At 39.5% G+C, this 23075-nt stretch overlaps 1 protein-coding gene across 3 annotated transcripts in view; it reads left to right on the plus strand.

Annotated features, from left to right (window-relative positions):
* The first annotated feature begins 629 nt into the window (after positions 1–629).
* The window catches only part of ZC3H12C (zinc finger CCCH-type containing 12C), a 71845-nt gene continuing 49399 nt past the window's right edge, over positions 630–23075 (plus strand). The window contains exon 1 of one of the 3 annotated variants that reach the window (XM_074357170.1): positions 630–906. Coding sequence is in view for 2 of the 3 variants with exons in the window: in XM_074357168.1 (XP_074213269.1) it covers positions 5393–5416 (24 nt within the window). In the remaining variant the exon portion in view is untranslated. Of the gene's footprint in view, positions 907–4750; positions 5417–5504; positions 5640–23075 lie in introns of those variants that run through there. The other 2 variants (XM_074357168.1, XM_074357169.1) reach the window with 2 other exon arrangements.

Consider the following 23075-nt stretch of genomic DNA (forward strand, 5'->3'; position numbering starts at 1 on the left):
TTGATTCTAATTTTTTGACTTTGCAAATAATGCTGCCATTAATAGTCCTGTGACGTAGCCTTTTAACATAAGACATACTCTAGTCTGAAAAATTCCATAATTCTGTCCAACGAGGTCAATTTTGTGCATTTGTAGTCATACATACTAACTTTCTTTTAAAACGACAGATGTTTGCAGAGGTGACGAGGATGTTTTTGGTGCACTTGAAATTTCACGTTAAAACAAAAGCTTTCAAACTTCTGGCCAGGATGAACTGCAATGACAGATGTGGACCTTGTCAAAAAGGCAAAATGCCACCTTAGGAGCTTTTCTTATTTTATATTAAGTGTAATATTTCAAAATTCCTATGTTGGCCAAATATGGTGACATTTGGGCAGCTAGACTGTCTGATTCAGGTAGAAGCAGCAGCATGTGACTGTGTGATACAAGCATATTGGAAACCTTGCTGTCTGGCTTCCCACAATGCTGAAAACAAGAGTCATGCTGCTGGTGCAAGATCCTGTGGTCACTCATCAGAAGAAAGAAACCCTGGGATTGGCCAGCAGCACAGATCTCGTGCCTTCTAGTTTCTTTTCCCTAAGACGTCAGGGTTAAAAAGCAACTCTCACCCATCACTGCAGTACATAGGTAAGAACGAGTTTTGTCCCTCCGTGGCCGTCTTGCGTAAACCATGTGTAGGAAATGGTCATTTAGGGTAATAATATTAAGGAAGCTTTATATTTCATGGGTTGTTGGAATTGACCAGAACTTCTCTGAAAGACACAAAAGAAACTGTGAATGAAAAATCACACTAGTCACCCGGATCCATGTGTGAGAAGCTCTTCAACAGGGGAAAAAATCAAGTGCCGGCCGAAGACCTGGAGATGAAGGTTCATCAAAGGGACGACTGACACTGTTTCAACCAAGGTAAGCGCTTTGGCAGAAATGGTAAAGGTAGGAGAGATGAGAACAGGGGAGGTAATTCTCTTGCATCCTCAAGTGTGGCCAGTGGGTCCACACATTTTCAATGAGAAAACTCCTAAGGACACCACTAGTAAAGCTCTAGGCAGAACTAGGCAGAACTAGAAGCTGTTGCCAGGGTGTGTGCCAGCTTTGAAACTGAGGGTGACCTATGGGCCATCTCTTCTGAAGCCCCTAGAGGTCTTAGATAAGGTGACTGGGAGACTGGAAGGTCCAAGCTGAGGTGGCCAAGTAAGAGGGGATGGGCATCGAAAGCTGTCTTTTCAGGTTTCAGTGTGAATCCAGGTGTGTGAACTGTCTACCTGGGTGCTTATTTTAGAAAGAAAAGCGGCCACCCATTCTCCTCCCTCCCACCCCCTGCCCCCAACCTGTTCTTTCCAAAGCATTTGCTTTTAACTAGTGAGGGGACGGCTGTCCCAAGGCTTTGCCATCATCACTCAAATTCTTTAATTATGTGCATTTCAAAGTCACAATTCGAGGTCCACCAAAATTCTGATTGATTTTACCACCAAAATATGAATTGGCTGTCCAGAATTGGTAATAGCAAGTGTGCTATATCTGCCTAATGCCTGTTTTGAAGTTTTAATCTCAGACACTCAAAATTTGATCCTCAACCACAAGGACCTACTATATAACATGGCAAACTATAGTCAATGTCTTGTAATAACCTATCATGGGGAAGAATCTGAAGATTAATACATATCTGTGTGTGTGTGTGTGTATACACATAAAACTGAATTGCTTTGCTGTACACCTGAAACCTTGTAAATCAACTATACTTCAATCAAAAATAAGAATTAAAAAATAAAGCAAAATTTGATCCTCAATTTCACCATTTGCAAACAGCAAAGTGGGGTCAGATTCAATGATCTCTTAAGTTTTCTCTTATCAGTCTAACATTCTCTGAACCTATGAAGTTTATTCCCTATGTATTCTCTTTTCCTTTTAAGTAAAAATAACTTGGAGTAAAGAAAAGAGGAATTCCCTAATGCTCATTTATCGCAGAGCCACAGAAGGATTTTACTTTTGGTAGGAATTTTCTTTCAGCTCTGGTTTACTGAAAATGAACAGCCATGCTTGGTTATTGTTATAATAGTGACCATTGAAAATGTCCATATTTCCTCTCGCAATAGCAGATAAAAGTCTCATTTACCCAACTCTTTGCCTTTTCTAGATAATACTATAAAACATTTCCACATGTGTATCCCCACTATTACCACAAATGCATGCCTAAAACCAAACTATTCTAAACATTTGCTCAAAAGAGTAGTTCCTCCACCCCTAGACGTCACATTTTTTTTTCTAGTCGGTGATGCTGCAGGTTTCACTTTCACACCCCCACATCATCTTGGACTTCTCCCTTTTCTTAAGTTCATCTCTAGCAAGTAGATCCAATTATTTTACAAAGCATCAGTGATTTTTAAGTCACACTGTCTCCCTCACTGGTCCTCCCTCACTATTTCTTCATTATTCCATGTCAGTTCTCCCACCTTGGCCTTCAAACTTGTTTCCCTGCTTCAACCCTTCCCCTTTCCAAATAATCATCACAATATTGGTTTCACCAAATTAGGGATATTCTCCATGTCACCTTCTGCTCAAAATTCCTCTCAGATTCCCCACTGTATATAGGCTACATTGAGCTCAAACTCTGTCTCTCTCTCTGTCTCTCCCTCTCTTTTTTGCAAATCTGTGTGTAATTTGCTCCCCCTTTCCCCCTCCAGCTTTTTTTAATCCCTATTTTCCAAATTTTCCTGGCTTTCTATCCTTGTTTATGCTGTTCCACTCTAATGCACTTTCTTATCCTCTCTGCTTTTCAAAATATTATTCATCTTCATTACCCAGCTTAAGTTGCCCCTTTTTGAAACCCAGAATCATTTTCTATGGGAGTCTGAGTCCTCCCAACCACTCCAGCCTAAAGTGATTTCTCTGTCCTCTGAACCTTCATTGCATTTGCTACCCATGACGCGTATTTAACACATAAATTCTCTCGTCGTCTTAGTTTTCTTTTAACATTCATGTTTCTTTTATCTCCCAACTACAGAGTAAGGTAATTAAGGGCAGTAACTGGATCATTCACACAGTGAGTCCTGATTCTAGAATTAGACTGCCTATATTTTAATCCTTGCACTGTTATTTACTGACCTTAAACTTGGTCTCAGTTTTCTCATCTGTGAAATGGAAATAGTGATAGCTATTCCCTCAGAGGAGTTTTGTGGGCGGGAAGTGAGAGAACATATGCAAAGTGCTTAGAATAGTGCCTGGAACATGGTAAGCATTCACTAAATGTTAGCAATTAAAATAATTATTCATGTCTCTTACCTCCAAAGTGTCTAATATATGCCTTGGTCCATAACCACACTTAATCAATATCTAATGGAATTCAGTTGAGTCAATTGAGGGAAATAAGGTAGACTGTGTGGGCAGCATATTGTAGAGTAGGGGAACTTCCTGGCATCACTAAAATCATGCCACAGATGCCATCACTTACTGCTGTCAGCCAGCCAGCCTCTTTCTAAGTCCCTGCCACTCCCTAATACTGCACAAGAGACTTCTGAGGGTTTGGCTCAGTGAACATGGAATGCTTTCCTGAGCATCCCTCCCTTCCTGCCAATTTAAACTGACCTGGCTGCAGAGAGCAGGTTGCCAAGCTTCTGAAGGGCTTTAAAGGTGGTACTAGAAATGTGGACCAGAATGCTCTCAGATGCCCCCAAAAGAAGCCTACAAGTCTACTATTTCATTTACGAGATCCCAAGACTGGCCTGCTGAAGTGGAAAGCAGGCTCAGTGAGATGCTCTCTTTTCGTCTTGCAGTGTCAACGCGCCAAGGGGACCAGCCAGCAGGATGCTCTCAGCTGGGATCCCATCATCCATAGCTAAAGAGCAACAGATGCTGGCCAAAGAGGTGGGGACATCTGTGCTGCTCAACTGAGCCATAAAAGCAGTTTTTGTTTTGTTTTGTTTTAATAGAGGAACTATAAAGTTTGAGCCCCAGTAAGCATCATGGATAGATACCACAACCATTAAGCAGCCTGATCAGATTCAACAGATCCAGGCTCAAACCAAGGATGCCCCCACTGAAAACAGTTCAGAAAGGGAAGAAACAATTTTATTAAAGGTGAAAAGTGTGATCAAAGACACAAACTCTAGTCCAGTGAAATAAATATGTGCTTTGAATGCAGACAGACCTGGATCCTTCTACGCAAACTGTGATTTCGGGAAATTTTTCTAATCTCAATTTCTTGTGGGATAAAGGGGATTATAACACCTAGATCACCTGGCTGTGGTGACACTTAAATGAGATAATGCACTTAAAGCAGCTACCAGGTCTGTGGCACATGGTCGGAGCCCATTCCAGGAAAATTCCTTTTCCTCTCACTCTGAAAGCTGACGCTTCCTGCCCAAGGCTAGGAGTGAGGCGCCTGCTGACCATTCTACCGGCAGGTGAGTGAGATTATTTGAGTATTTCTGAAACGCTGACCTAGATTGTGCTGGGTGTCGTTGGGCAATTCACAGACGTAGAAGGGCCCTCTGCTCCCAGCGCTTTTCACTCTTGCGACTCAGGAGCCCACCTCGGTGGAGCGGTGTGTCCCCTCCCAACCTCTCGAAAGAGATCCGGATTCATTTTAGCCTCGATTTTGACACGTTGCCACTTCCAACAAGGCCAGTTTCCTGGCTGAAAGAAGTCTTCCCCCGAATGAAATCCCAACAGCTTCATCTGTGTAAATTCCCTTATTGGTCTTGCTAATACCGGGTGTGGTTTTTTTCCTCATTACGGAATATTGGTAATAAACAACCACGGGAAAGGAAGGCAGCCGCTGATTCCCTCGGCCGCCCGAGGAATGATCCGTGTTAGCGCCGGCTGGAGAAGGCGCAGCCAGCCGAGCGGAGAGGCGCTCGCCCGGGCCGGGCTGGGCGAGCGGGGCGGGGAGGTCGGGACCCCCGGGCCGGGCGCGAGGGGAGGCGGCCCCAGCGGCCGCGTCGAGCCCGGCAGGTTCCAGCGGCTCCCCTCACCCCTCTCCACGCCTCCCGGGTTTTCCCCTGGGCTCGGGGTTTCCTGTTTCAGTTCTCGGTGATCTCCAGCAGCAGGTGCTGGTTTGCCAGCCTCGACTCCAGACGAGGCGAAGGAGGAGAAGGGGAAGAGGGAAGGGGAGGAGGAAGCGGCGCAGCGGCTGCGGCTGCGGCTGCGGCTGCGGGCGGGCGGGCGAGGGGCGAGGCGGCGGCGGGAGAGCCGGGCTCGCTCTCCCCGCGGAGCAGCGGCGCGGGCGGCGGGCCGAGCCGGGGCCCCGGCGTGTGGCCGGCGGCTGGGCGGGCGGCATGGGGGAGCCTCCCGCTCGGCCCGCGCCCTAGCGGCGGCCGCGGCGGCCCGGCGCTGAGGGAGAGGCGGCCGCCGGCCGGAGGGTCCCGGGGCGGCCCGGCTGCCGGGGCATGTGGTGATGGCTGCGGAGAAGAGGCTGCAAGTAGGTTGAGCAACAGATCGGTGCGCGCGCGCGTGGAGGTGGGGGGGCGCGAGTGGTGCCAGCCGGGGGAGGGGGCTCCGGGGCCGCGGCCGGCCGGGAGGGCGCGAGGGCGGGCGGGCGCGGAGCCGCGCGGGGAGGGCCGAGGTGGCCGCTGTCGCTGCTGGCCCCGCCGCGGGCTCGCCGCTTCCTCGCCGGGTCGGCCATGCCGGGGAGCGGCCCCCAGGTTTGTCCCTCGGGAAGGGGGTGGAGGGGCGGGCAGCGGCGACAGTGGCCCTGAGGGAGCCGGGCGAGGGGAGGGCCGCGGGCCGGGAGGCCGCGCCCGAGCGCCGGGGTGAGGGGCCGGGGCTGGGGCCGGGGCGGCCGCGCCGGGCGGTCTCCAGGCCCAGACGGGAGGGACCCCTGAGGTCGAGTCGCTGAGACCCCTCCCCCCCACAGCTCCCGGGCCTCGGGTGGGGCCGAGCGGAAAGCCCAGCGCATCCTCCCCGGGGGCAGGGCCGGCCCCACCGGGATCTCGGGCGCGATGAGGCCGGTCTCCCAGGCCCCGCGGCCTAGGGCTCCGGCCGCCCCGGGGCACGGCCGCCGAAACATGGAGGCGGGCCGGCGCCCCAGATGGAAACGGACCCGCAGCCCCGCTCCTGCGGCTCAGACCTGGCGCGCTTGTGGGGTGAGGCAGCATCCGACATCTCGGGTCCAGCCCCAGCCATCAGCTCTTCTTACCCACCCCTCCGGCCGAGCCGAGCCGCCGCCCCTGGGCCGGCCGTGGCGCAGACCCCTCTGCCCTCCCCGGCCCTCCTGCACCCTGCACCCCGCACCCCGCGGACTCCAGCCGAATCCGCATTTTCACCCCCGCGTTCATTTTAGCTGGGCTGGCTTCCATGTTTTATCTCTCTACAAAGAGGTGTTACAAATATAACTTGGAGAAATGAATCCCGCTTTTCTTCCCTCAACTGTCCTTCACCCCTTCAAGTCCTTAAAAAAACAAAAACAAAAACAAAACGGCCTAAACGTCCAAGTACGGATTACCCAGCTGGGTTTCTTGCCATTCGGGTAACCGTTAACAACCCCGGTTTGTGCTCTGTGTTTTGTGATAAAAAGATGAAATACTCACCCAGATTTAGGGAAAGTTTTCCTATTGGTTGCAAGATTGTGTTGGAATATCCCCAGGCCCGTGAGGTGCTTACTGATTCAGGGTTTTTTTTTCTTTTTGGTTTTTTTGTTTTTTTTTTTGTTTGTTTGTTTTTTTACTATCTTGGAATAGTTGCCGTGATACTTGAGGCTCAGTATATTTAGAAACTTGGGAAAGTTCAGCAGTTCTTCACTAATTTCCTCATTTAGTTTTTTGAAGGCATATTGTAAGTGGAAAACAGTGGATATGTCTCATACACAGTTTTTGGACTTTCCATGAACCACAAGAAGCCACAATAGAGTGTGTTATATTTTTTAAAAGTCTTCATATGTTTAGGGTATGAGGGTATGGCTTCCGTTTATTTAATCACTTACACATATACAATTAATTTTAGTAGCAGCTTCTTAATTTTGGTGTTATCTGATGTTTGAGTATAAGGATACCTTCACCAAATATTTGTAAAAATGTCTTACTGTGATAACCCCAGGAGGACGCCTGTTTCAGACTTGCCTCTCTATTCACCTCTTTTCTTCCAACTTGGCATTCTGATTTTAAGTTACCTTCACCTGTCTATTTGAAGGTTCCCTAGAAAATCAGAATGGTCTAGTAATTGACTATATCTATAATACAAAATGTTTGAGTATTTTTACTTAGTTTAAGGATGAATTTTACTTCTTTAAAAGTAAGTTACCGTCCTATCTATAGTATCTGGTCATTACATGAGTACTTACACTATAAAGTAAAATGAACTTTTAAATAAATCAACAAAAAAGGATGCCATTGTTTTTTGTTTCTATTTTTAACCTGCTTTTCATAATGAAAGTCTAATGAAACTAGTTTATTATAATGGAAAATATTAAAGGATAAGAAACAGAAACTTGGAATGTTTGCTGATGGAAGCTTTTATTAGTCACTTCCTTTTACTACATTTTTGTTTTAATTACTAGACTAATAAGAGTATCCTATTTTATATTACTGGCTTCTCTGGAGCTATGTTTTCATGGATTACTTCTGCAAATTTGGGCCCCAAGTGTACAATGGAAATAGTGTTTTTTTAAATATTTTTCTCATTCTACAGCTGGGTTAGCTTGTCTTCATTCTGGCAGACCACAACGGTCTGTATAGTAATTAATTTTAATTATTATAACAGATATAAAAGTGTTGCTGTATCATTTTATACCTTTTTAATACCATTTTTATATCATTTTTTACCCTTTTAGTACCTTCCATTGTTTTTGTACATTCAAAATAATTCCACTCTCAATCTTATTTGATGGCAATTTTAAAAACACAAACATAAGATATTAAGTAGGAGGGTTTTTTTTTTATCCTTTTAATGTTAGTATGTAGGATTGTAAACTAATCTGCAGTTATTGCTCGTGTGAGACTTGTAAACTTCTACTCCCTCAGCAGATAATTATAAGTAATTATAATGTAAGTGCTGTGTAAGGACCCTGAGCTCTGAAAGATGAGAGGTTATAAACAGAGAGAATGTAAAACCTAAGTGCCATAAATGAAGAAGAAGGAAGTGCAGGTGCTGGGGAAGGGGGCATGCCAGGCCTGAAAGGTGGGTGTCATTTCCAAATGAATACCTTGAGTCCAGGGAAGCTGGGAGTGGATGGTCCAGTGTGTCTGGAGCATCCCTGTTCCATGGATGGTAGGAGTAATGGCTGATAAAAGTGGCAAAGGTAGTTTTTATTGGAAAGAGAAATGTTAAGAAGGTCAGTGAATAACAAAAACATGTTAAATCAGGATTCCAAATTTACACCTAAAATAGCAAGATTCTGGGGCTCAAATATAGAGAATGTTCCCCCAAATTTTGTACTTTAAGTGCTAATATGCCTCCTAGACCTAATAACGTAGGAAACCTCTTGCCTTTACAAAGCTAAAACTTTAAGGTTCACCCAAAACATGATCACTGCTGCTGTTCTGTTACTTACAGTTCAGGGAAATGATGACAAGTTAGACTGTGTGGTTTTTTTTTTTTTTTTTAATCTATTTCATCCCAAGATGTATTTCCAATATTGTATATTCCAATATCTTGGAAAAGTGATTTTATAGGATTGTTGAGCTATTTAAATGAGATGGCCTATGAAAGCTGCACCCTGGCTAGCCCAGTATAATTTTTAGATCTGATGGCATAAAGATAACTTACAGATCTGTGATGTGGAGATAGCAGTACCTTATCTTTGCTTTGATTTTTATGGCTGACATAATTATAGCTATTGTATGTGCCCTGATGTGCCAATATCGCACTTAGGCATCGCTTTTATTATCTTCATTCTGTAGGTAAGGAAACTGAGACACAGAAAGTTTCAATAACTTGCCCAAAGTCACACTCACACCTCTAGTAAGTTGCAGAAGGGAGTCTGATCCCCTGAGTCTGACTTTAAAACCCATGCCCTTAACCACTGGGCGCTTTTCCCTCTGTGATACTATTTTTAGTTTGTTCTCTAAAAAGTGTCATTGTGTGTGTGTTTGTATGTTGACACACATCGTTTGAAAATTAAGAGAGGCCTGATCATTAGAATTATGGGTACGGAAGATAAGAGAAGTATATTAGCCATTTCTGTAGAAAATAGTTCAGGGACAGGACAAAACAGAAAGCTTGTCTGGCCAGATAGGTTGCAGGTAAGGGCCACATCTTTTCAGCAGGTTGCTTAGGTCCATAAGAAAACAAATCCAAAGACAGTGTTTCAATCCGGCATGGTAAATGTCTAAATAGCAGTGTAGTCCACAAAAAGGAGGCTTTTTTGGCAGAAAGAGACCTCAAAGTTTTTTTATGAGTAGTGATTTTTTACTGATTTTTACAACTCTTATCTCTGACTGTAGAAATGTAATGTTCTCATTGTGGAAAACTTTGAAAACGTAGAGAAGTATAAAGAGTTTTCAAAATACTTAGAACCCAGAGATGATGAACTCAGCACAATGATGGACTTCTCTCTTTAATTTTTTTCTATACAATGACCGAAGATTTTTTTACTTTCTTTAAATGGAAATAGGGAATAGTCACCCGTAAAGTGTAGTGCACGAGGTTTCCCATCACAACACTGACAGTGATTCTGATGCCCAGTGAACTAGCTTAAATTAGAGCCCAGAAGCAGATGTCTGAGCTTTCAAAGCGTTCTGCCTTTAAGATGAATTACTCCGTCTCTAAAGGTGGATCGGGAATAAGAAAATTCCTAAGTCTTCCTGCCTGCCTGGAACATTTCCCCCATCACCCCCACCTTTTGCCTGGCTCGCTCTCCTTTATTCAGGCCTCAGCTTAGTCTCACTTGGTTTACTGCATTGTAATGTAAGGTTGATAGTAGTAGGTGATGCCGTACTAAGAACTGTTCTAAGTGTTCTACATGTATTAATGCATCTAATACTTACTGTTCTCCTAGGAAGTATTTTAATACTTTTTTTCCTGATAAGGAAACCAAACCACAGGTGTTTTAAATAATTTGCTGAAGGTCTCAGTTAACAATGCCAGAACAAGTGTCCCAATTTCAGCTAAGTACCAAATCTTTAGGTCTCTGTAACCTAATACCTGTTCATAAATATATCTGTTATTGTAGGACTTAAACAATATAATGGAATCATCTTTCTTGGGAGTTTGGTTCTGAAAAAAGGTGTACCTTTTTCTTGTATAATTGGAATTCTGCTGTTTGTAGAGCTTCGTGTACCCCACTTTGCAATCCCTGTTTAACGTATACACTGGGGATTTTTCTCATGACATTAAAAATATTTCAAACATTTTCTTCCTAAGAACATATGATTTTCTTAATCAGTCTCCTACTTCAGTTAGGCATTTGTTTTTCTCCAGTATTTTAATATCATAATGCTTTAGTTGCACATCCTAGCAAAGTTTTTTTTTTTCCTGCATCTCTGTTCTTAGGATGGATTCCTAGAAGTAATGATCAAAGCCTTAAGGTTTTTGATGGCCCAAAAGCGTTCCAGAAAAGTTGTATTGATACATACACTCATTAGCAAAGAGTGAGAGAGTGGATTTCATTCTATGTTTGAGTGCACTCTTCAAAAAATTTTGACAGTTTGTTGGAGGAGCAGCAATATCTAATTTTAGTAATTAGATAATCAATGCAGAGCAAATAGTACAGTTGATACACCTTTTTTTTTACGTATTTGTGAAGTACTTTTTCATTTTATTTATTTTTAAAATTTATTTTTATTTATTTATTTTATTTCATTTTATTTTTTATTGAAGTGTAGTTGATTTTACAATGTTAGTTTTAAGTGTACAGCAAAGCAATCCTATACTCAATTTCTTGTAACAAACTATAATGGAAAAGAATCACAAATATATGTATACATAAGTGCACCCAAACATTTCAAAATTAATTTAGAATGTATGATGTGATTTCTTGAACAGCCATATACATTTGCCCTTTAAGAGTATAATTAACCTTATCTACCCCATTTAGCAAGGAAGGATATTATAAAAGTGATTAAGACTAAAAGTCTTAAAATTATTTTAAACTTAAACTTAAAACTATAGTCTTAACTATTTTAAATGGACAAATTTGTACACATGCATTATATTTTTTTACCTTCAACTAATACGTAGCCTATAATTTTACTTATTGTGAAATATAGTAGCTAGCATTTGTTGGGTACCAACTCTATGCCCGTTATAGTATTAAGCACTTATTTCTCTAACTTCATTTTTCAGCAGTTCTGTGAAGTTTATACTGTTGTTTTGCCTTTCTTCTAGGTGATGGAACAGAGGGTATCAAGATTTCTGATTTATCCTAAACTAAATAACAATGCTTGTTAACTTTTTTTTTAAGGTGGTGATGGCAGTAGGACTCAATGATTCATAGTGATTCATATCAGTGATTTTTGGTCTTTTCTCCTTGATGTTAGCTGTTGACATTGTCACATCCTCTAATTTGCAGCAGATAACTGCTGTGGAATGTGAAACTGAATGACAACAGCTAATATTATGGCTAAAGTACAAGTATTTAGGCAGCTATTAAAGGCCTGTGGGATTCTCAGATTGTCTAGGTTGGAGAACTAGAAGGCCGCACTTTCAGAGAGAGCTGTTAGGGTCTCTGAAGTCAGCTAGACCTGGATTTGAATCTCAGCTCTGCCCTTTCCTGGCTGTGACTAGACCATACTCAATTTCTCTGATTCCTCATTCATCAAACGCCATACTTTGCAAAGTTGTTTCTATTGATTCAAGGTGATGAGTGTAAAATGCCTGGCACGTAGAAGGCACCTAATATCATTATAAAATGATATAGCATTATTCATTGAATTGATTAGACAGCGATTTTGTTTGTTTTGTTTTGTTGTCTTATTTACTCACTGGCTTTTAATTGTGTCTTGAGTATTCAGGATTACCAGATTAAAAATTTCTATAAAAAGTCAAGTTTTCTGTTACTGCTTTTAAGTATGTCGGTTTATATTTTAGATTTTTCAAAGGACTTTCAAAACTATTACTTCATGTCTTTCAGGGTGAAGCTAAAATTAGTTTCTGTTCTTTGTTCTTAGTCATCTGTACTCATTTCCTATTCAGAATTATGTGGGCTTAATTTTATCCTTACTCTGGGACTTAGTCTGTTTTAAATCTTGGCTTTCACATTATAATTTATTTTTATTATTTTGTATGCTTATAGGGAGCAGGTCTCCCATATAATTGAGGCTGCCTCCTAACTGTTGGCTTAGACATTTTTTGTTTTATCTTTTTTGTTTGTTTGTTTGTTTTATCTTTTGTTTTTGTTTTATCTTTAAGTCATTGTTTTCTTTGAATTGCCCTACTGATTTGGTGATCTTATGTTTTAGGTACTTCCTGGAATTTTGCGGTAATTTTGAATGATTAGTACAGATCTAAAAGGCTGAAAATGTACAATAAATTATCTATTTTGATAGAGTAGGTATTATTTCTATTTTTGCTGAGATAGAAAAGTACCTTAAATAACAAAACTTATGGTCATAAAGTATGTTAAAATTAACAATATCATGCATAGAAAAATTAGTTTTCAATAGGAGAGATGTTCTCTAAGCTGCCTTTCTATTATTTTGACTACTTCATTTTATCTGTTAAAATTAAATTTTGAGTTAAGTATTTTAACATTTATTTTATCACATTTTTCAAACACAGAAAAAGTAAAAGTAGTAGTGAAAAATCATCTATAATTCTCTCCTAGAGACTGGGATCACTGTTTTCATTTTTTTAAGTCTCCTACTCAGTGTAAACACATCCTTTTAAAAAATTGTATGCATATGTAATTTTGTTTCTTGCTGTTCATTCAATATATCGTGTTTTCCTGTGTCATTAAATATCCTTTTAAAAGATGATTTTTATTGGCTGATTGGCATTCAGCATATTCAAGTACTGCAATTTAATCAAGTACATTTTATTGAGTATTTAGTGTATCCCCAGTTTTTTATTGTTGTAATGAACAATGTGATAAATGTCCATGTATATAAATCTTTGTACACATTGATGAATATATTTTAAACAGATTCCTAGGTGTGATCATGCAAATTTTGCCCTCTGGAAAAGTTGCACCAATTTATTTGCTTATTAGAAATGCATGTGTGTTGCACTCTGCACCCATCACCAATTCCCTGCACGGTTTGTGTTAATTTGAGAGACAAGAATGACATTATAGTGGTAGGAAGCTCCTTCAGTAGAGTCAGAGAGACTGAGTTTGAGTTCCTGTTCTGACACCTACTGGCCATGTGTTGGGCAAATTTCCTATATTTTCCTAAGCCTCAGTTTCTTTGTAAAACTGTGATGATAGTACCTATTGTCATGATGATATCATGGTTGTAGAGATTAATTGACGATGTGTATTGAAGTGTAAGTCCTTGAGAGATGTTCGCTATCATTATTTCTTATGAATGAGATTTCCCCTCATTACGTTTTATACTTGATATAACCTGTATTTTATACCTGGTAGTGGGTGGTATAAAGAACAGTTATTCAATTTTAAATAACCATCTAGTTACCCTTCTGAACTCTCTTATGTACTGTTAGTTACATTATAGGACTTAGTTCCAGTACTTTTTGAGTTGAGTCTCTTGATTTTCAGGATATATTACAGTGACCCAATAATAATGTTAATTTTTTTTAATTTCAGCTTTTTTTTTTCTTGTCTTATTGCATTGGTTAAAATCATAGAACAGTGTTGATTAATAGTAGGCATTTGGGCTTATTTCTGATTTTAATGGGTCTTTCTCTCTGGTGTTTAACTTTTTAAATGCCAGTGGCTATTTTTTCCTAATACAAGTGTCCTGTACTTACATACACATGTTCCTGCAAATAAAAGTTAAATGTGAGAAACTTGAAAATAGATTTATATATTATGGGAAGAATCCTTTAAATTATTAAATACCTAAGTATCTTTCAGGCACATCTTCAAAAATATTTTTTCCGTGTTTGACTCGTGTTCTCTTCCTTTTAAATTGAACATGTGGTCAGTCAGTTTAAGGTTTAAATGTCAGTAAGGCTGAAATGTTACTGCTTTCAACCCACACTTAATGATTCCATCCTTGTATCAGTGATACAGATTTTGAGACCCTCTCTGCTTTTCACCATTGTCCACTATTATATGATATTTATAAAATATTAAATGAAACAAACTTGCCACTTGGAATAAAAACCTTTGTTCAAACGAAGGCTTAGGATCAGGTTCCCATTGCCCTCCTTAGCCTCTTTGGCATCTTTTAGAACACTGTTTGAAAATGACCGCCCCCCCCCAAAAAAAAAAAAAGATTCAAATAATTTACAAATCATGAAAATGTCAGTGCTACTGAAACTGAAGTTTTCAGAGGCTAGAAGGAAAACCACCTTGTGATATTATGAGGTTTTCATTAAATAGTTTTTGTACCGAAGTCCTAATTTAGCATGTTTTTAAAAGTGATTAAGTATAACAACATATACCTCATGAAAATATGGTATTCACAAATCCAGGTAGTGTCTTTCTATTGTTAGGTTACTGAAATTTGGATCCTGGAGTCTCTTCTTTTTTCTACAGTTTTCCATCCATCCAGTACTATATTTTTAAATACCATACATGCTGATGACTACCAAACTTATCTCCAATCCTGACTTCTCTCTTTGACCCAGCTGCCTTGGGACAGCACATCTTGGATAGCTATTAGTACCTGAAACGAAATTGTCTAATAAAATTTTGTCCTTCTAAATCTGTTACTGTCTGAGTCTTCTCCACTCCTGTAAGTGTTGCTACCATCTTCTCAGTTGCTGAAACCAAAAAATCTAGAAGTTCTTGATTCTTCATGTCTCTCTCATCTTTCATACCCATCCAATGCAAGAGCCTTTAATCAGTACTTGCAATAAATTGAATTAACAATGTTGTCCAATATTAGAGAAATTTACTATCATAGAATACAATCTGCTGGTTAATATGTATTCTTATAACTTGAATGTACTATATAACTTACCTTTCTTATAATTAGGACTTTTGTATATAGTGTAAGTAAGATTATACATATATTTGGTTAGTGTTGGTGCCATCTTTGTTGGGTTTTGTCAACCTAAGTATGTTAGCCTCATAAAGCAGTTTGAATGCTTTCCGCATTCTTAGGTGCCCTAGAATAATCTCAGTAATGTGGAAGTTGCTGGGGTTTTGCTAGAACACACTCATAAAACCTATAGGTATAGCATTCTTTGTCAGGAATGGAAAAGAGGGTATAAATCTTTAACAGAGTTTTTATTTTTTCCATGGTTATTCACCTTTACAACCTTTTCTTAAGTCAGCTTTGGCAATGGTTTGTTATTTATTGGCATAAAGATTTATGCAAAAAATCCCTTTCATTTCATCAAACATTCCATCTGTAATGTTATATGTTTATAGAGTTCCCCGACGTCTTGGTCACATTTCTAGAAAGTTTTTCATTCATTCATTCATCATTTAGAACCGGCTCTCCATTGTATTAATCAATTCTACACTTTTTTGCTTCCTAATTTACTTATTTATGTTTTTAATTTTATTCCTTTGTCCATCTTTATTTTGGTTTGTTTGCTTATTTTAACAATTCTAATTTATTTATTTATTTAAACTTTTTTTAAATTGAAGTATAGTTAATTTACAACTTTGTGTTAGTTTCAGGTATATTGCAAAGTGATTCAGTTTTTATACACATATATATATATTTCAGCTTCTTTTCCATTATGTTATTACAAGATATTGAATATAGTTCCCTGTGCTATACAGTAGAACCTTGTTGGTTATCTGTCTTATATGTAGTAATGTATATATGTTAATCCCAAACTCCCAATTTATCCCTCCTCCCTCCTACCCCTACTTTCCCCCTTTGGTAACCGTAAGTTTGTTTTCTATGTCTGTGAGTCTATTTCTGTTTTGTAAATTTCATTTGTATCTTTTTTAGATTCCACATAGAAGTGATATCATGTGGTCTTTGTCTTTCTCTGTGTGACTTACTTCACTTAATATGATAGTCTCTAAGTCCATCTGTGTTGCAGCAAATGACATTATTTGATTCTTTTTTATGGCTGGATAATATTCCAGTGCACATATATACCACATCTTTATCCATACATCTGTCAATGGACATTTAGTTTGCTTCCATATCTTGGCTATTGTAAATAGCACTGCTGTGAACATTGGGGTGCATGTATAGTTTCAAATTAGAGTTTTCTCCAGGTAATATGCCCAGGACTATAATGCTGAATTATATGGTAACTAGTTTTAGTTTTTTAAGGAATCTTTGTACTGTTTTCTATAGTAGCTGCACCAATTTTATGTTCCCACCAACAGGAGGATTCCCTTTTCTCCACACCCTTTCCAGCATTTACTGTTTGTGGACTTTTTAATGGTGGCCATTCTGACCAGTGTGAGGTGATACCTCATTGTAGTTTTAATTCACATTTCTCTAATAATTAGTGATATTGAGCATCTTTTCATGTGCCTGTTGGCCATCTGTATGTCTTCTTTGGAGAAATGTCTGTTTAGGTTTCCTGCCCATTTTTTGATTGAGTTGTTTGGTTTTTTGATATTAAGTTGTATGAACTGTTTGTATATTTTTGAAATTAATCCCTGGTTGGTAGCATGGCTTGCAAATATTTTCTCCCAGTCCATGGGTTGTTCTTTCGTTTTGTTTATGGTTTCCTTTGCTGTGCAAAAGCTTTTAAGTTTAATTAGGTCCAATTTGTATATTTTTTGGTTTTTTTATTTCCATTACTCTAGGAGACAGATCCAAAAAAATACTACTGTGATTTATGTCAAAGAGTGTTCTGCCTATGTTTTCCTCTAGGAGTTTTATAGTATCTAGTCTTACATTTAGTTAACCTTTCTAATTTAAGTGTTTAATTCCTTTATTTCTTGTTTTCTATTAAATATACTCACACCACTAATTTTTTCATGGAGTATAAGTTTGGCCACATCTCATAGGTTATAATTTTATTGTCATCCATTTTTAATGTTCATAATTTTATTTTTTATTTTCCTTTAGCTGCAGAGCTATTTGGAATTGGAAGAGAGTTTTAACTTATAGATATTGAGGCTTTAAGGGTTTTTGAAATTTGTTTCTGGCTATCTGCTCTTGATTTCTCATTTTTGTGTGTCTATTCTGAGTATACCTCCATTCTGTCTGTTTGATTTTGTCCTAAGTGCTTTGAAGAAGTTGGTCTAGTGCTAATGTCTGTATTTCATCTTTGAAGTCAAGAAGCCCCTAGCGAGTTATTATGTAAGTACTTGAGATACGGGTCATTCATTTTTATTGTTATTGTTGTTTAAACACCTATATACGCTGGAATTTAATGCCATCATCATCATTTAAGGCGTGTGCATAAAAAAAGTAAATCTAATGGTTTGGCTTATGAGGGCTTTTTGTCATCTTTGTGTAAGGATAGGATGGTGTAATGTTCAAAATAAGCTGATTTCCCAGTTTGTTTTAAAAGTATTTGAGTTCCTTAAATGGGGCTTCTCTGCTTGCCGATCGCCACACCTCTTGGCCCTCGTGGGCTCCCTTCCAAGTGTGTCCTGGGGTCTCCTGGGGTTGGAAGTTGAGCCAGCAGCCACGTTTTTCCATGGGCCCCACTATGTCCTTCACCATTTTATAGCATTTCAGGGAGCATCTTCCAAATACTCCCTACTCTCGTCCCCAAAAGTGTAAAGCTTTGGAAATAACACTCAGCTTTTCTTTCCTAACCCATTCGTGGATGGAGTGAATAAATTGGCCAAGAGAAATAGCAGAATTATAGAAATAACTCAACATTCTTTAAAATGGACAGTGGTGGCAATGCTAGTGAGCCCTGTGAGAACATTAATTTTTTTCTGGAAAAAAACCCAAAATGCTTCAAATTTCTGCCCTTTTACTTCCCGTTAAGTTCTCTACTTTTCAGTATTTTTCCAGGTCTTTTGATTTCATTAAAGAGAATGCCTCTGGTTGATCTTAAGGTCGTTAAGCCCTCCCTTTGGGACAGGAACACCACTAGGGAACAAGAGGCAGCTAATGTTTAAAGTCAAATCCTGACCCACAAATTAGAAAGATTTGCTGTAACTAAGAGAGTGACTAGGTTCAGAGTATAGGTAGTATAAGTTTAAAATGTGATTTTGAAAAAAAAAAAATCAGGAATTGGCTTATAATAAAAAAAAATTTCACGACATTAATTTTATGAGTCTGATTGACATGGAAAATTTCACTACTGGCCTGGGTGGCTGGGAATCACATGCCAGGTTGGCATCTGCAGCTTAGCTTCTAGACCATCCCATGCTGGGAGAGCACCTGAGTGAAGATGTGGCAGGTGGAGAAAGCACTTTGGAGCTCCTGAGTGACAGCCAGAAGCCAGGATGCCAGTTTGGCAGGAGAGCCGCCGGGTGCTGCGTCTTGGGCCTGAGCATTCCTCCCAAGAACAGGGAGATCATAAATGTTTATTTCCCACTTTGATAGCAAATGAGCACTTAAGTGTTACGTGCATTTAATCAGTTGAGTACTTATCTGATGATAGGCACCTAATATAAGCAGGGCGGTTCAGCGTGGATTTACGTTTGATCAAAATCCTGAAATAATTTTCTTCTCATGTGCTGGCCTCTTCCTCAACTTTTTGTATTATCTCTTAAAAAGGTAATCAGAATTAGAAGATAAAATAAAAGTTAACTTTTTTTAGAAATACTGAATCGAAAGACTGATTAATTTGTTTAATGGCCAGACCTTTGTTTCCACCCAAAAGCAGCTTTTTGCTTTACCAAACCTAATGAGTTAAGAATCTCTTCCGAGAGAAATGGGGTGAGCTGGTTTTGTCCTCACACCCCCTTCTCTCCATGCACATGTGTGCAAGTACACACACACACACACACACACACACACACAAGCACAGAGGACGAAAGGCACAGGGACAAGGAAGGAGGTCCAGAGACCAGGAGTACCCTAAAGTTCTTACATGTAACAGTCTTTCATCAGTTGTTTTACCTAAATAATTATTTGGTTTAACAAGCTCTCCTTAGACTGTCGATTGTACTTAACGTCCCTTACTCAAGACTCTTCTCCCTCACATGTTTAACAATTACTTTCATCATTAAGCCTCTCAGTGCCCTCACTGAGCTTCCTTTGGGCATTTTGATTCTTAGTGGGTGGGTAAGCGGGCGGAGCAACCAGGGTGGGAGTATTTAGACTGCGAAGTGGCAGCGTTAAGCCTTCTAGGTGTCTTGAGATCTGGGAAGGACAACTGAAGATGTGTTAGAAGAGGAGGCAGATGAGCAACAAACATGCTCCTCCTGCTCCTGCACACTGGCCGTTCCCTCCCAGGGGTGCTTGTCCTCACCTCTCGCCCTTCGCTCCCGGTCAGCCCTGGCCCTGCTGGGCCTTGTGGAGGCTGGGAAGGACCGTGGAGTTGAGGGAGGTAGGGCTGGTTCACCTGGACAGAGAATTACAGGATGTAAAGGAGGGCCACCAGTCGCCTCATTGAACCCAGTCTGTTTTCCCAGCTCACCGCTATTCCTTTTTCCCTCTGAGTTACTGCCCTTTCATTTATTCCCACTGTTTCATTCATACATAGATGGGCATAGTTTTTTGTCTCCTGCCTCATTGAATCCATCTCCTGGTTTAAAGTGCTTAAAAGAAAGAAAAAAAATGTACCCCTCCCTACCACCCCCCAAAATATCCTGTATCTTATTCCTTTCCTGCCAAACTTATTAAAAGAATACATAAGCTGTATCATCTCTTCTTCAGCACATACTTACTCCTGAAGTGGGAGTTTTTAGTCTCTGTTCTGTGGTTCCCTGCAGGGTCCATGGATAGAATTTGGGCACTTCGTGATGTTGGATAGGAAAAAAATTATATCTTTACATTAATATCCTCTAATTGAAATTTAGCTTTTCTCTCAATTATGAATTAAGCAACAAGTCCAATTTTAATAACAGCCTATATGCCTTTGTCACCCATAGCAATCATAAAAGTTTCCCTATCACGTTCCAGTTGAGGGAAATACCCTGAAATAGCATTTTTACTTTTAATTACTTCCAAATCGTGGTAGTTGTTAGATCTGCTGCTACATTTTGTTATTTTAATGTGTTAATAAAAGGCATATATTTCACTATCACATTTTTACATATTTTGATGACTGTATTTTAATATAATTGGCTTCTTTGCAATGCAACCTATGTTTTCATTTTATCCACTTAAAAGCATTACTTTGAAAAGAGGCCTCTAGCCTTCATTAGACTGAGGAAGGGTCTCTGACACAAAAACTTGGTCCAGAGCAGCTGCCTGTTCGTTCTACCTGCCTTCATCTCACTGAAATAGCTCCCCCCGTGGCCACCAATAACCTCTATCCTGTGTCCCCGTCTCAGCCAGTCTGCAGTACAAATTCAAATGTGTCTGTATCATTTGATGCCATCAATTATCTTTTTATTACTCCTTCCTCTTCTGTCTTTAGTATCAAATCCTTACTGGACCCACTGGCTCATCTTAGAAAATATCTTGTATATGTTTCTTTTTTCCTGCGTAACTTTAGATCCCAGCCACCTTTTGCTCAGACTGTTACATCATTGCTTCCTAACAAGTCTTTGAGTTTCTTGCCCCCTCAAAACTAATGCAGCTGGAATTACCATCTAAAATGTAGTTAGAAACACGTCATTGACATTCTCAGGTACCTTCAGTGGTTCCCCATCACCCTCTAAAGTGTGGGCAGAAACACGCCATTCCCTTTTCCAAAACCCTCTGGTGCTTACCCAGTACCGAAGTTGGAACTCTGGTATGGCATTCAAGACTCTCCATGACCCAGCCACCACCTGACTTTCTAGCCTCCTCTACAGCAGTATTAACCACACAGTGTTCTGCATGTTTTATCATCTCTCATGTCTCTGGGCGGAAATCCTTTCTTTCCTTACCGTGCCCCAGGCCCCGTCTTCCCCTACCGTGGACATGTACACCACAGTATATATAGGATTATGTCATTGTCATCACTGTGTACTCAGCTTATTTGTCACCTCTCAGAACCTTCTCAAAGCTGAGCCAGTGTCTGTCTTTTCGATTCTATGATATATCTGTATTAATAGCGTTAATTTTGACAGACCCTATATCATATAGATGTTCATTCATCTTGTTTCCTTTGTAAATTTATATTCTGTAGGGTAGCAACTATATTCATGTTTGTACCCTCTCTCATCATCTTCACTTAGAATTACCCCTTTCTCATTGTAGACATTCAGATACTTCTTGAGCAAATACATGAATTCACGGAATGCTGGCTTAACCCCTCATCCAGCTTGACTGCATCATCACGCACCACTCTGCAGTTGTCCTGTCTTGCATCAGACTGTTTCTTTTAAAATGTGTTAGTTGTACCACTAACTGAAAGTTGATCAACTAGCTGAAATTAAAAAATGCCATAAAAACTAAGTTACTCTGTATTTAATGATACTATCAAGAAAATAAATTCCTAAGTCATAGGAATTTTTTTTTACATAAAAGATTTGATAAGTAACAGTTAGAGAAAACTTTTATGGCTTTAATTTTTCACTAGTTAAAAACTTACAGATCTTAGAAGAAATCTAACTCTGAAAAGTGTAGCAATTTATTACTTTAGGAAAATTCTGTGACTAGAAGTTAAAATGTTAAAGAAATTATGAGAGAGGTAGGAGACGATGGCTGATCTTTGTCTATAGCCATTTATTTTTAAATAATTTTTCACAACCTACCACCTTTATTGTTAAACTGAAAGAAATGTTTTCTCATTTTCTACAAGAATATCTTTGTTTCCTTTCAGATGCCTGTTATAATTTATTCTAATTATACCTCCCGCATCCCTTCACTCCTACCCACTATCAAATCAATATATTTCTTCTAAATTACTGGTTCCTGACCATTTTTATACTCATGTTTCTTACTGAGCTTTCTACCATTATCTTCTTTTTTTAATACTTTCTTCCAGTTTTATTGAGACCTACAGCACTGAATAAGATTGAGATGTACAGCATAAAGATTTGACTTAAACGCATCATGAAATGATTATCACAGTGTTTAGTGAACACCCTCATCTTACACAGATACAAAATTAAAGAACTAGAACAAATATTTTTCCTTGTGATGAGAACTCAGAATTTACTCTCCATAACCTTCATATATAACATACAGCAGCGTTAATTATCTTTACCATGTTGTACATTACATCCCTAGTACCTATTTATCTTATAATTGGAAGTTTGTGCCTTTTGACTGCCTTCATCCAGTCCCTCCTCCCCCTACCCCCTGCCTCTAGTAACCACAAATCTGATCTCTTTTTCTGTTTTTTTGTTTATTTTTTGAAGTATATTGACCTACAACACTGTGTTAGTTCCTGTTACACGACATTGTGATTTGTTACTTCTATACATTTCAGAGTGATTGCCACAGTAAGTCTAGTTACAGTGTGTCACCAAACAAAGGTACTACATAGTTATTGATACCACTGCCTTCTAATTATCCTTATTAGCTAGAGTATTCCATGACACTTAAATCTTCAGTAGTTTTTCTTACAAAAAAAATGAGAGGGATGTTTGGCTTTTCCAAACTAAATCTTATTCCCTTTCCCTCTGAGAAACATTGTTCCAAATTATTTTATGAATTTAACAAAATTAATATTGTAAGATCATGAACAAAAGCATAGCACAGGGCGTTTGAACTCCGTGTCGTCTGAGTTCTTGGTTCTACAAACACGTGATGAGACGAGCTGGTGAGACACAGTTGTAAGCTTCGCCTGCATAATATTCTTTCTTGTTTGTTAGTACAGGGGGAACCTTAGAATTGTACTCATGAGAAAAGAAAACAATGAAAATCAGGTTTTCTTTTTTTTGTACTGCAATTTCACTTTTAGTATAAACTTTTAAGGTAATACTTAACATCGACTATATGCCAAGCACTGTTCTAAGTTATTGTGTATATTAACTCTTTTCATCTTTATAGCAGCCTGTGCTATTGGTGGTGGTGTTGTCTCCATTTTACGGTTGAAGAAACTGAGACACAGAGCCCTGATGTAATTTGTCCAGGATATTTGGGTGCTTTTTGGAAGAGGGCATAATATAGGGTTGATTTTTATGTCTGTAAGTTATAAGGTCTCCC

The sequence above is a fragment of the Camelus bactrianus genome, chromosome 33 (assembly GCF_048773025.1).
Source record: "Camelus bactrianus isolate YW-2024 breed Bactrian camel chromosome 33, ASM4877302v1, whole genome shotgun sequence".
Lineage (NCBI taxonomy): Eukaryota > Metazoa > Chordata > Mammalia > Artiodactyla > Camelidae > Camelus > Camelus bactrianus.